General features: G+C 41.6%; 2 protein-coding genes across 4 annotated transcripts; both read right to left on the bottom strand.

Moving 5' to 3' along the window:
* Window positions 1–368: 368 nt before the first annotated feature.
* Window positions 369–3,527, bottom strand: LOC119291878 (sorcin-like). Of its 2 annotated transcripts, none has more exons than XM_037570693.1 (10): window positions 3,363–3,527; window positions 3,215–3,273; window positions 3,053–3,093; window positions 2,905–2,936; window positions 2,614–2,642; window positions 2,405–2,441; window positions 2,247–2,303; window positions 1,553–1,629; window positions 1,248–1,321; window positions 369–624 (listed from the first exon to the last, which is right to left on the bottom strand). In XM_037570693.1, the coding sequence occupies exons 1-10, from the start codon at window positions 3,444–3,446 to the stop codon at window positions 602–604; spliced, it is 513 nt and encodes a 170-aa protein (XP_037426590.1). In that variant the 5' UTR covers window positions 3,447–3,527; the 3' UTR covers window positions 369–601. The 2 variants fall into 2 exon arrangements, with proteins under 2 accessions (XP_037426590.1, XP_037426591.1); XM_037570694.1 differs by lacking the exon at window positions 369–624 and adding an exon at window positions 670–1,101.
* Window positions 3,528–4,313: 786 nt separating this feature from the next.
* LOC119291877 (poly(A) polymerase I-like) lies at window positions 4,314–9,508 on the bottom strand. Of its 2 annotated transcripts, XM_037570690.1 has the most exons (14): window positions 9,354–9,508; window positions 9,155–9,230; window positions 8,781–8,891; window positions 8,523–8,620; window positions 8,348–8,434; window positions 8,115–8,251; window positions 7,947–8,019; window positions 7,807–7,852; window positions 7,620–7,729; window positions 7,427–7,534; window positions 7,267–7,326; window positions 6,644–6,705; window positions 5,591–5,903; window positions 4,314–5,083 (listed from the first exon to the last, which is right to left on the bottom strand). In XM_037570690.1, the coding sequence occupies exons 1-14, from the start codon at window positions 9,447–9,449 to the stop codon at window positions 4,784–4,786; spliced, it is 1,677 nt and encodes a 558-aa protein (XP_037426587.1). In that variant the 5' UTR covers window positions 9,450–9,508; the 3' UTR covers window positions 4,314–4,783. The 2 variants fall into 2 exon arrangements, with proteins under 2 accessions (XP_037426587.1, XP_037426588.1); XM_037570691.1 differs by lacking the exon at window positions 4,314–5,083 and having other exon boundaries at window positions 5,721–5,848.
* Window positions 9,509–12,223: the final 2,715 nt, after the last annotated feature.

The following is a 12,223-nucleotide window of genomic DNA, read 5'->3' as shown; positions in this document are numbered from 1 at the left end:
GGGTGGCTTTTGAAACAGATTCCAAACTGCTAGAAGAAGCGCTGGACCTTGCCTGTGCCAACTCGTCGCCGTACGCTCCAGTCATCAAGGACCTGAAGCTTCAAATGAAGATGTGGTTCTCATTCAGCAAGGTCCGAGCGTGTCGTCGTGAGGCCAATACTGTAGCCCACGAGTTAGCTAAGATTGGTCAATGTTGTTTTAATTCTGAATCTCTGTACTGGGAGTCCGATGTTCCGCCCATTGTGGCTAGCTGTGCTATGGGTGATATGCCCACGCATATGTAAGCAATAAAACTTTGCTTCCCCTAAAAAAAAGCTTGGGAACCAAGGATCTTATGGTTCGGTGATAACAGAAATTAAACTTCGCTCTTTGGATTTTAATTGTAATTTCATTTTTGAAAACCGTTCTTCAAACAGTGAAGCTCATAGTTTAGCTAAGCATGCACTCTCTCTCGGTGCGGGGCGCCACATGTGGTTGGCTAACCCTCATAATCCGACTTGCATCCCACTTCATGTGGATTATGATCAATAAAGCTTAGCTTTGTCCTCAAAAAAAAAATTGAACAATTTATGGATGTCAGACATGCATGGCTGGCTGCATATCATATATACTCCGCCTCCGCACCTGCAAATTGAAAAGGGAGCGGAGAGTTTAAACAACGCCAACCCAAAAATAATAATGGTTCAAGTCATCGTTTCAAGTAAGTGATCACATCATGGAGGAACCAATGGTCTGTCAACTCTCCCTGGAGTTCATGCAGAATAGGGGGAGCAAAAAAGTGGGAGAATAATAATCCAAACATGGTACACTTCCTGGGCTTCTAGATGCAGAATCACAAAGCATACAGTCATGCATAAGCATGCTCTCATTTTCGTTGTGTGTGTGTGTGTGTGTGTGTACAGCCCTGGATGGTATTAAAATCACACAATATCTGATGAGCACTACGAATATAAACCAAATGATGACTTGGAATTTGGGACTTCCAAATGTATGTGCCACCAGAACATTCTCCGGCATGTGGTTCCGGTGATGGGTGGCATTTCTTTTTTGGTCTTCCATGTACAGGTTTCAGGTAATACAGCTATATCCTGCAGTTTGCCGCTGTAGAATTATGCGGACAGATGCAAGTTAGTGAACAAGGGTGGTAAAACGTTTCATCCGTCTTCGAGGAATGTATAAGGTTGTCTAGACTCTGACGAGCATGAGATATAAGCAGTTGCGTAGATACAGGAGGGGCGGAAACTCACTGCAGTAGACGAACTGGTTGAAATCCAAAGTCACTTTCCCTTGCTTGGTTGTGTCAAATGAGCTGAACAAGTTACTGGAAACCGACAAAATGTTTCATCAGTAATTCGGAGTAAAATTTAGCACATGGTACTTTGAGAGAGATAAATCACGGAACACATTTCTGCAAAATGTTCCTTGTTATTCAAATGTAAATCAAGTAACCACAGACCAGTCTACAATTAGGTTTTAGTTGCAAAGCAGAAGATGTCCAACAGCTGTGTACTGTGAAACATTGAAATGCACGTCGGAACCATGCTGTGCATACCGAGCTGACTGCACAAAGATGAAGATCGATATGAACTCATCCAAACGAACCATCCCCTTCTTGCTCTTGTCGAAGCTCTGAGAATGGACAAGTATGAAATTAGCGAAACAAAATGAAGTAAAGAATAAGAAGCACAAATGCAGCTACAGGTACTTACTTCGTTACTAGTACTAGCCAAGGGCTCTAGGCTGCGTAAGTAGGAAATGGATATGGTCGGATGAATGAAGAAAAGAATGCTAAAGGAACATTTTCTCAAGTTCTGTCATACTGCAAATTCCTTTTTTTTATGGGGATATACTGCATATTCTTCATTTTATATTCGTTGTTGACTTCAGTTTCCACCTGCACTTTCTCAGTTGCATGACCCATTTCAAGCTCAAATAGGAAAACCCATGGTCAAATAACTCATCTTAGTACTTCACCGACCAACACTAGTTTTCTTAACAGCAACGGTGGGCGATTGACGAACACTAGTTTTACACCTAGATGCTCCAATTTGCAAGAAAGACAGCTTAGGATAAATAAATTCCTCATCTTAAGTTTGAAATTTGGACAGGTTCACCCTTCAAATGCAGTATCACTGCAATAGTTCCTCACAAGCTCATGATGCCTTTTAGCAGAGCCTGTGAACTCTCTAAAGCTAGACATGAATAATCCTAGGATCAACCATGCAGTAGCAATGAAAGTGAAGTACCTCACAGACAGTGTAAAAGGCAGGTGAATCCAAAGAGAAACCGAGTTTGATTAACGCCTGCATAGAACATGGAGGGAATTAAAACAAAATCATGTAATGTTGCTCATATGGGACACAGTTGACAGTACATATCAAAACTAGAGAAATTAACATATCACCTCATACACATCCTCAAGGCTGAGAAATCCACGGCCCCTGGAATTAAGGAGAGGATAAGAAAAGTAGACAAGAATGATTTCTCAAAACACACGCACAAACACACTGAACACCTAAACTCAAGAAAAATACAAACTGTAACAAAGTTTAGAGTGGCACTTGAACAATTTAGGAATGTCGCACATGGCTGAAAACTCATGAAACAGGATACCTTTCTAGGGAGGAGAAAACAGTCTGCACCTGCAAATTGAAAAGGAGTAGGGCATATAAACAATCAAGTCAAACAGGAAGCATGGAATTATTAAGAATGCATTACAATGAAGCTCACTCCTCCGAAATGTAGTGTAGCGCACCATACCATACAGTGTAACTTCAGTACAGAGTCCGGGCCAATTTACTTAACAATCCAGTTTTTTACAAACTTCAAATACCACGGCCACAAGACTATCGGTTTTTTTAAAAGGAAAGACAAATGACAGATCGAAACAGAGACCCCACATACCTTCTGAAGGAACTTGTTAAGAGCCAAGAACTCTGCAAAATACAAAGGGATACAGCAAGCGAGGTCAAAATCAAATCATCTTTCCAAGTGATCACGGCATCGGCATGGAGTCAATGGTCAACTTTCATGCAGAATAGGAGCGGCTAACCTTCGAAGCTCATGGTGCCGTTCCGATCAAAGTCGTACATCCTGCACATACAGTACAGATATCATCATTGACCCTTCCAATCCCCAAATGAGCTCGAGTCATCAGATAAATTAGGCAGAGCGCGCAAGGCGAAAGCCCCGGCGGCCAGAGGAGGAGAACCACCTGATCATCTGCTGCACGACGGAGAGGGGGAAGTCGAGGTTGCCCACGGCCAGCGCGCTCTGGCGGGAGGAGAGCGGATTCGCGCGTTAGTGGTCGAATTCTGGTCGCAGGCGCTTACGAGCAGGGGGCGTGAGGGGATAGGGAGAACCTGGAGCTGAGGAGCCGTGATGTTGCCGGTGCCGGCGGCGTCGACGCGGTCGAACCACTCCCGGAGCACCACCGCGTTCTCCATCTCCGCCTCTCCCGCGGCGGAGACTACCAGAGCGTTTCCAGGGGTTGGGGAGGGAGCTGGCAGGTTTACGTCTTCGAGAACTTCCGCCTTCGAGGCTAGAATACGGAATCCGCATACACGTATATGTATTTTCCCAGCCTCCGGGGAGGGCCATAATAAATTTTGTCCTAGTTTATTTTTTGTCAAAAATTGCTACGTTTGTCAACCTCGCTTCAACTAAAGTTGTCATAAAAAAAACGTTTGGTGTGACATGCTTAAAATCCAAACGTTCGAAATTTATCATTCCGTAAATTTATGGACCCTCTTGGCCAGCGAACGTTCGCTGGGAGGAGTTGGCATTTGTGAACATCTTGATGGTAGTTTTAGTTGTATGAGGGGTGGCAGTTTCTTCCGAACAGCATGACAGTTTTTCTAGAGAAGGGCATTTTCTTTCTAGGACTGACACAGTTTGATCTCGCTTTTCAACTAAAACTGTAGAAAAAGATGTTCGCTTGCCACCCCTTTCCCAGCTGACGTTCACCAGATAATATTACCAAATTTATTGAAACGGAATTTGCACGTCCAAAACTATCGCAGGAACTAAATTGTTGAAGTGCCATCCTAAGCTTTCTTATCTAAACAGTTTAGGTACTTGATATTTTCGGTTTTCTTGTCTTCTCTTTTTTCCTCCTATTTATTACCTGCACCTCTTCAACATTTACCCTTTATCTGTTTATTAAAATCCATGCAAATAGTCGAAACGTATCTTAGGCAAAAGTAACCAATGGAATTCCCCGCAATTGAAGATGTTTTGGACACTTCAAATTGGACAAACACACTAAAAAGCGTCTATATAAATCTGATTCAGAAAATAGTTAGAACATCTTATGATTCGAAACGGAGGGAGTAGCATTTTACTTCGCTGAGAAGCATAATTTGCCCTAAGAACACAACAATCATCACAATTGAAGCAGTAGATTGCCTCTCCTTTCATTTTTTGCATGAACATAGAAGCAATTGATAAAAACGGAGAGCTCCATTTTCCCTAAGCCCAGCTCACTTTCTTATTGATTTTTTGCAAATGCAACCACATGCTGACAGCACTCTAACTCTAGCTCACGTCACTTACATGCCTAGTAAACGGAAGAAATTGAACAAGATAAACCTTACATGTATCTTGTCTACAGCCTACGCTTGATCTTCTGCACAACCAGGAGGGCATCCTCCCAAGGTAAGTTCAGTGACCGACATAATCTTAGCATTGTGTTCGTATTGGCCATCCTGAACTTCACGCCATCAAATCTGAGGGCTTCAATGTGCTTACCAACATTGATTAAAACAGATGGGGTGTTGCTACTTCAGTCCGATTCACCACTATGAAATAACGTGGACAGTAGACAATGGTTTGCATCAGTAACATCCGCCGCTGGCCTTGGCAAAGCAGCAGCATCATCGGTGGATGCACACGGTGACTCAGCACTCATGGTGTCCATGATCACTTTTCCGAGAACAAATCGGACCTCGGCAGTAACTCCGTCTTCCAGCAACTTATAGTCAATCCCATGCATCCCTCTTCTCTCGTCATATGAAGTTAGGTCAGAATCAAGGCCGTTAAATATCCCCAACACTCTGCCCTTCTCCCTGACAGATACAAAAACCTGGGAACAGACCCACGAGAAATCTTAGTATGCATGATGATTATCGACTGACTTGAGAACAAATATACGAGGCAATTAGCAATTTAACTAAACTATATAGCGACTGTTCTGCTACATCCGTGCATATTCTCTTGTTAAAATTGGCAGTGATTCATCAGTGTATTGTGTGCTAACTTAAATGGCTAGGCAATATTGATTCAAGTGACATCAATAAGAGCCCCAACCACTGTTTTCTTTTTCTATTTGCCCAGTAAAACAGAAACGTGTGGAAGTGATAATAAACTGATACCAATATTTGAGAGCATAGAAACAATCTAAAAAACTATTTAAAGATTAAAGATGCAATTAAAAAGCGCTTCACAAAACGCACTGCTGATTCAGCCTGGAAACAGGAAAATAACTTAAGTTGCTCCCAGAACAGGAAAACAGAAAATTCAATAAAAATGTAAGAACTGCTGGTGTGAAGATGCACGGTTGGGAATTACGATATGCTAAAGCGGTACTTACAAGTCCTGAAAATTGTGATGCCCCCGGATATCTGACCACTGATTGTTTGAGAGTATTTAAACATGTCAACGTATCAACCGAAGATTTCACTAGTGACGCTAGATGTGATGTCCGTTCCATAAGATTATCCACTTTGGCCCCAGAAGGCCCAAAAGCTTCTGGGACATATGTAACTGGTGCTCCAACATCTTCGTTCAGGAACTCGATGGCGCTGTCCCATGTTCCAAAATGCATCAGTGCAGCAAAAGCCTTGATTACCTGGGCATCTTGTGGAGAATTTATCAATGCATTGTGAAATGCCAACAGTGCTAGCCTGTTAAATAATATCAAGTGAATGAAATATCCGGAGCATGAGTGACAAAGAATATTCATACCGAGGACTGAAAATTGGGTCAAGAAATGCTACTCGTTGTCAAATAAAGAAACAGAAAAACAGTTTGCCTACTTAGAATAATAGGTGCTAGTATAGGCACAAAAGAGGATTACATAAATGCACACTGACAGTGGTACGGAGTAGTATGCAGATATATGCAGATACTACGTGAAGTACGTACGTTTCCAGGCTGGCATAAGTAAATCTAAGAAGATGCACTTTGCTTTCTCTACTCATCCAGACTGAAAAGTGAAAACTACTCCTCTGTCCGGGTTTATTGGCCCTCCATGTATTTATTGTCGAACTTTGACCATAAAGTTAACTAATAAAATATGGATAGATGTCACAAAAATCATATGGTATCTTCTTTTCAATACAAATCTAATGGAATACTTTTTGTAGCATATAGATCATATGTTGTGAGTTATATTTAGATGGTCAAAGTTCAATCCAAAATACTAGGGTGCTTAATAAACTACTCCCTCCGTTCCTAAATACTTGTCTTTCTAGGCATTTCAATAAGTGACTACATACGGAGCAAAATGAATGAATCTACACTCTAAAATATGTCTACATACATCCGTATGTAGTAGTCATTTGAAATGTCTAGAAAGACAAATATTTAGGAACGGAGGGAGTAATAAACTGAGACAAGCACTTCAGCACTCAAGGACTCTTACCACAAAGAGCAGTGGCATGGACGGTCAGCGGAGAAAAACTTGTCAAGATTAGCCAATAGATTCTGCACAGGTGAAATCAACAGCAATAGACAACATGTTAAGCCATAATCTTAAAATCCAAATTTCACATGAACTAACGGGAAGGACAACCACATGGCAACAGCAATTCGAAAAGGGAATCAAGTACTGCTGAAATATAATACCAACTTAGGAAGCATCAGAAATAAGCAACATGATAAGTATCATCTAGTTATTGGCAAAACTCTGCCAGTGCCATGACGTGCGGCCGTGCGAACAGGAAAACAGTTCTTTTCACCAAATAACCCAGCAATAAAGAAACTGGGGATGTACAATAAGTCAATCTAATTAAAAAGTAAACCCAGTTGATAGCCCCACAAGCCTGTAACTGCAGATGACTAGAGACCTAATATAGAGTGTTGATGGAAGCATCTTTTGCCAAGGTGAGGAATACCTCAGGACAACGAAGCCAGACCCATCATTTTGACAGCTATGAATATGTACCCACACTAATAGCAAAACTAGAGTTAAGTGTGCGCTTAAATTTTGCAGTATATTTAGAATCCAACTTTCCACACAACATGGCACATTTCATAGTTACTCACCATGAGCATCAACCCACTGTCACTAGATTTGCCCTTTAACTGATCTGACAAACATGCTGCCTAAAATTCAAAGAGCATTCAACAATGAGTAAGCTGAAAGAGAAGTGGTCACGACCAGAAATCTACTTCTCTAGTAACAAGACCGCATTGCTCAACTTACCTGAAAAGGCAGCAAAATATCGAGAAGTCCATATTTTCTAAGTAATCTAATCGAAGACTCTGCCGCCCCATAAGATAGCATATATTTCATTTCCATAGCCAACCTTGTCTGCAGAATAAATGAGGTCATCAACGTAAAGAGAAAATACACGAGAAAACATATATGTTTGCACATCGCTTTCAAGGAGATAAACCTTGTCGATATTTATGATGGATGGAGAAAGATCACGTATTGCAGTAGAAGTTTCGCTGGAAAACTGAAAGCCAAGTCGAGCAGCAACTCTCAAGCCACGCAAAATTCTGGCTGAAAGAAAATTAGAATCAAAATTTGTCTTGAATAGATAATGATGATACAAATCAAGGACATTCTTGAACACCTACCAGGATCCTCCTTGAAAGAAACATGGGCAGGAATCACTGTACACACCTGATTGATGATTTAAGGAGTTAAGCAGAAGGAAAAGGGTAAGTAGACAAGGGCATGGTTGAATCTGCCTGAGAAGACTCTCACTCAATATTACCTTGTTTTTTCTTAGATCCTTTACTCCATTCACATAATCATAAACTCTGTGATTGAATGGATTAAAGAATAGGCTGCCATACAAGCATTAATTTAGCTCCAATGATATTTCACAAAAACTGCATTTGATGAGCATTTGAAGGACAAGACTTCCTACAGAACATATTACCTGTTTACTGTAAAGTCTCTTCTCAATGAATCCTTCCAGCGAAGAATATCCACCTCATCATGGCCATCTGTCTCTTCTGAGCAGTTTACATTTTCATTTCCTTTCACTTGAGTCGTATTTGTTTTGAAGCTTGAAACCTGTAAGAATAAAAGACAACATAAGCAAACAAGTGTTAGACAACAGTGCTCTAAGAACCAGTATCCACAATGCCAATGTTCCTATGAATAACAAACCTCAAATAATGAACCACGCCATCTAACAAGGCATATTGGAAAGCGTTTGCCAACGATGAAACAACGTGGGAAAACATGTTTTTTAATCTGAAAAGAATCAGAAGCACGTCAATGGGACAATGGTATCATTATTTTTGGAAAAGAGAAACATGTGTGATCTTGAATGAGCTGAAACCTCTTTGAGACTTGCAGTGGTGATCACATCAAAATCTTTAGGCGCCCTTTTGAGTAGCAAATCTCTCACACATCCCCCAACAAGATAAGCTTCAAATCCTGTAAAACAACTCTGTCCTTGAGCACCGCATACATTCTTATATTCCGTGGTTTATGCTTTAGCGCAGAGGTGTGTTAAGAAGCAAAAGCATGACATGAATGTGGTGCCAAAGCTCTTAGCATTGAAACGGGGACGAATAACCAAGTGACTTCTATGCACCTTTTCGTTTCAGCATTTGTAGAACAGCCATACAATTGCGAGGTATAGCGCCCACGGGGATTCCAACGGTTCTCGAGTCAAAATGTTTCCACGATGAAGGATCGATGAATCCTGCACACGAATGACAGTTGATGAGGCCGATTTGCATAGACATGATTTACATTTGTTTGTCAGGATTTACTTCAACTTCTTTACTCGAAACAAACAACTGGGTGCTTCCCATACACCAAAAACCAGTGCAGAGAGAATGTGATAATAACAAGTACAGGAGCTAAACGAGAACAAGCTACCCGTGCAGCTGCGGAAGGCGAGCTGCATAGATATGATTTAGACATGGAAGCATGAAGCATCTACTCCAGTGATGGAGTCATCACCTGGCCTTGAAGCGGAGCTGGACCGCCCCTTCCGCAGACCGCCGCCGTCTTCCTTCCTCGAGCCGTACTTCCTGATCTGAAGGTAGCAGGGCGATGGATGGGTTAGAGACAGAGCAAAAAACTGCTTAAGTGCGCCGCCGGCGAGGTGCTCGACGAAATGCCAGACGGGTACGAGGGAGGAGGCGGCGTGGCGACTGACCTGGAGGAGACGCGAGGCCGCGGAGCTGAGGCGGGAGAGGAGGGGAGCGGGGGAGGGGAGAGAGGAGAGGTCGGTGCACCGTCGGACCGCCGTCATGACATGGCCTGGGGAGGCAGGCGGGCGGTGGCGGCGCGTAGGGCGTGCTGTGCGGCAGACGGCGGGGAGTCTTGGGCACGCACGGCGCACGGTTGTTGTTGTTGTACCTGGCAGCCCAGGCTGAAGCGGGCCGCTATCAGTAGTGGCCCCGGGAGCAGTCGGGCTGACGACGATACGGCCCATTAAGGCCAGTGAGCCAACGAGAGATGAGCCCAAGCTCAACGCAAATGCTATTATTTCTCGCCCGTTGTCATCTTGAGGAGTTGGGATCATATGGAAGAACGGCGAGGGAAACATGGGGCAGGCAAGGGCATGTTCGGGCAGTTACTAAGTGGGAAACGCCAAGATTGGGAATGGCGAAGCTAAATGTGGACGACGCGATTGCTAAGCAGGCCAACCGAGGTGCGGTGGAAGTGTCGAGATGATCAAAGACCATTATTTGGTGCTTCTGCAGTGGTGTTTGAGGGTGTTACGGATTTAGTGATGCTCGAGACGTTGGCATGCAGGGGGCGGTATCTCTGGTTGAGGACCTCCATGTGAATACTATTTTTATCACTATCACATTCGACTGATTGAGAATTCTAAAAAAACATTCTTTTGTTTGAGAGTCATTAATGAGCTGCATGGATCTATCCATCATGGAGCCTATTTGCATGATTCTAAAGGAGACGAAAGATCAAGCTGTAGAGTTTCACCGGTGCACTTTTCCTCATGAACAACGCGGGAACCCCATCGAGTACCTAGGGGAGCTACTCGCCAACTAGTACAATGGAGCAGGACGCTATGTTTGGCTTTTTGAGGCCTCCAGCTCATTTCCTATTCCCTGAAACATTGAAGTTTGAATAAAGTAGTGTTGTTTTACCTTAAAAAAACGCTTATAGTGCAGTGATACTAGGCCAGTTCAATACCATAGTTGCACGCGAGTTATTTTGGGATTTTTTTAATCTTTTTTCTACTGCTTTGCATCGCTTTTCTTTGGGTGTTCTCCCATTTTTCCTCTTTATTTTATTTCCTTTTTTCTGTTTTCTTAGTTTCTTTCTTTCATTTTCACCGGTTTCTTTAGGCTTTTTCCTTTTTACGACACATGTCTAATATTTTATACATATTGTATATTTTCTGTATGCACCAGGATTTTTTATAAAAGTTTAGTATTTTTCAAATACATTATTAATATTTCTTAAGATATATGTTTTGATATCTATTTTTTCCTACAAATTGTAGAAATTTCTTATACATCTGAAACATTTTTTGTATATGTCTAATACATCTAAAATAAGTGTTAAACACTTTTCAAATATATGTTGAAACTTCTTTTAATGATACACACAATTTTTAAGCTATACAAACATTTTTTTATTTGTATAAATATATTTTTATGTGTCAGAAACATGTTTTTGAAACACGTGAACCTTTTTAAAAATGTAACATGCTTTTTTTTGAATGGGACGAAGCAACATTTTTTGAATTACATGAACATATTTTTACATAGTATAAAAAGTTTCAAAAGTTTCACCTACGTTTTTTTGGAAAAAAGTGAAGATTTTTGAATGGCGCGTACATTTTTTTAATGTACACACGTTTTCTAAAAGTTGATCTACCATTTTTTACACTGCATGAACTTATTTTTAATGTGCAGCAAACAATTTAAAAGATAAAATTAAATTGGTTTTTCACAATACATGTATCTAATATTTTTCAAAATAAAATTAAAAAAAGTGAACAAATGACTGTGACGTCAGCATGGTGAGATCACATGGCTACTGGGTCAGCCGACTCCCAGCTTCTGTCTAAAGGCAAGCCTTGGGCTTGCCCAAGCTCAAAGCTCTGCAAGACGTGGCTCGGGCTTGAAGGTCCAATGAGCTGAGCCCATGCCCCTAGGCAGGCTCGACAAGCTCTTCAAAAAAAACCGGCAGGCTTGACAAGTCAAATCAAGACGCAGTATATTGCTAAAATAACTAATAATTTACGATCAATACTAGCAATTCACACTCATATATACACTATATAGCCATGCATCGAGTCGTGGCGTAGTTTATCTGGTTTGTTAATTATGGCATTGATGGTATGCAAGACACACAAGTTTATGTAGCGCCTTCGTGTAAATATTCTAAAATAGTATTGGTCTCCTGAAAAGCAGAAGTGTTGGCGCGAGTGATTCAGTCGCACACAAATTGTCACGGATCTTGTATAGATTAACTGTTTTGATATTTGTAAGGATTAGCACGGTGTCGAAAAACAAGTAACTAGGGTTGAAACAAAGTAGCAAATATATAAAGTAAATAACATGAAAGGAAAAAAGATAAAAAATGAAACACACGCCTCGTCGAACTCCTCTCTGTCTCACTTTCCCCTTTAGTGCATGTGTATTATGGAGTGTAGTTGCAGTCGACATGTCACATTCAGTTGCAGCTCATTATGTGAACATGCGGCTTCCTCGCTCTCTCTTGTTGCGGGGCGTGTTGCACCGCTTGCAGTTGCAGTCGACATATCCACATGTAGTTGCAATCCAGGGGTATGCAACTCGCCCTACCTCCTCACTAACTGCAACAAAGACACTTTAAAAGCACATTGCGGTTATGTTTTAAACTCAATCGATTGTGTTTTGGCAATCCCTAAAAAGAAAAACGAAGACACCATTGTCACTGCCCTCCGTCATCAATGGCATATAAATGAAAATGCACACAAATATTCACTACCCCTCCATTCTAAGCTGCAGACACTCTGTACCTCTGCAGTTGTGTGTATGTGTTACATAGTGCAGTTGCAGTCTTGAA

The sequence above is a fragment of the Triticum dicoccoides genome, chromosome 4B (genome assembly GCF_002162155.2).
Source record: "Triticum dicoccoides isolate Atlit2015 ecotype Zavitan chromosome 4B, WEW_v2.0, whole genome shotgun sequence".
Lineage (NCBI taxonomy): Eukaryota > Viridiplantae > Streptophyta > Magnoliopsida > Poales > Poaceae > Triticum > Triticum dicoccoides.
This window is presented reverse-complemented; position numbering and strand designations above follow the sequence as displayed.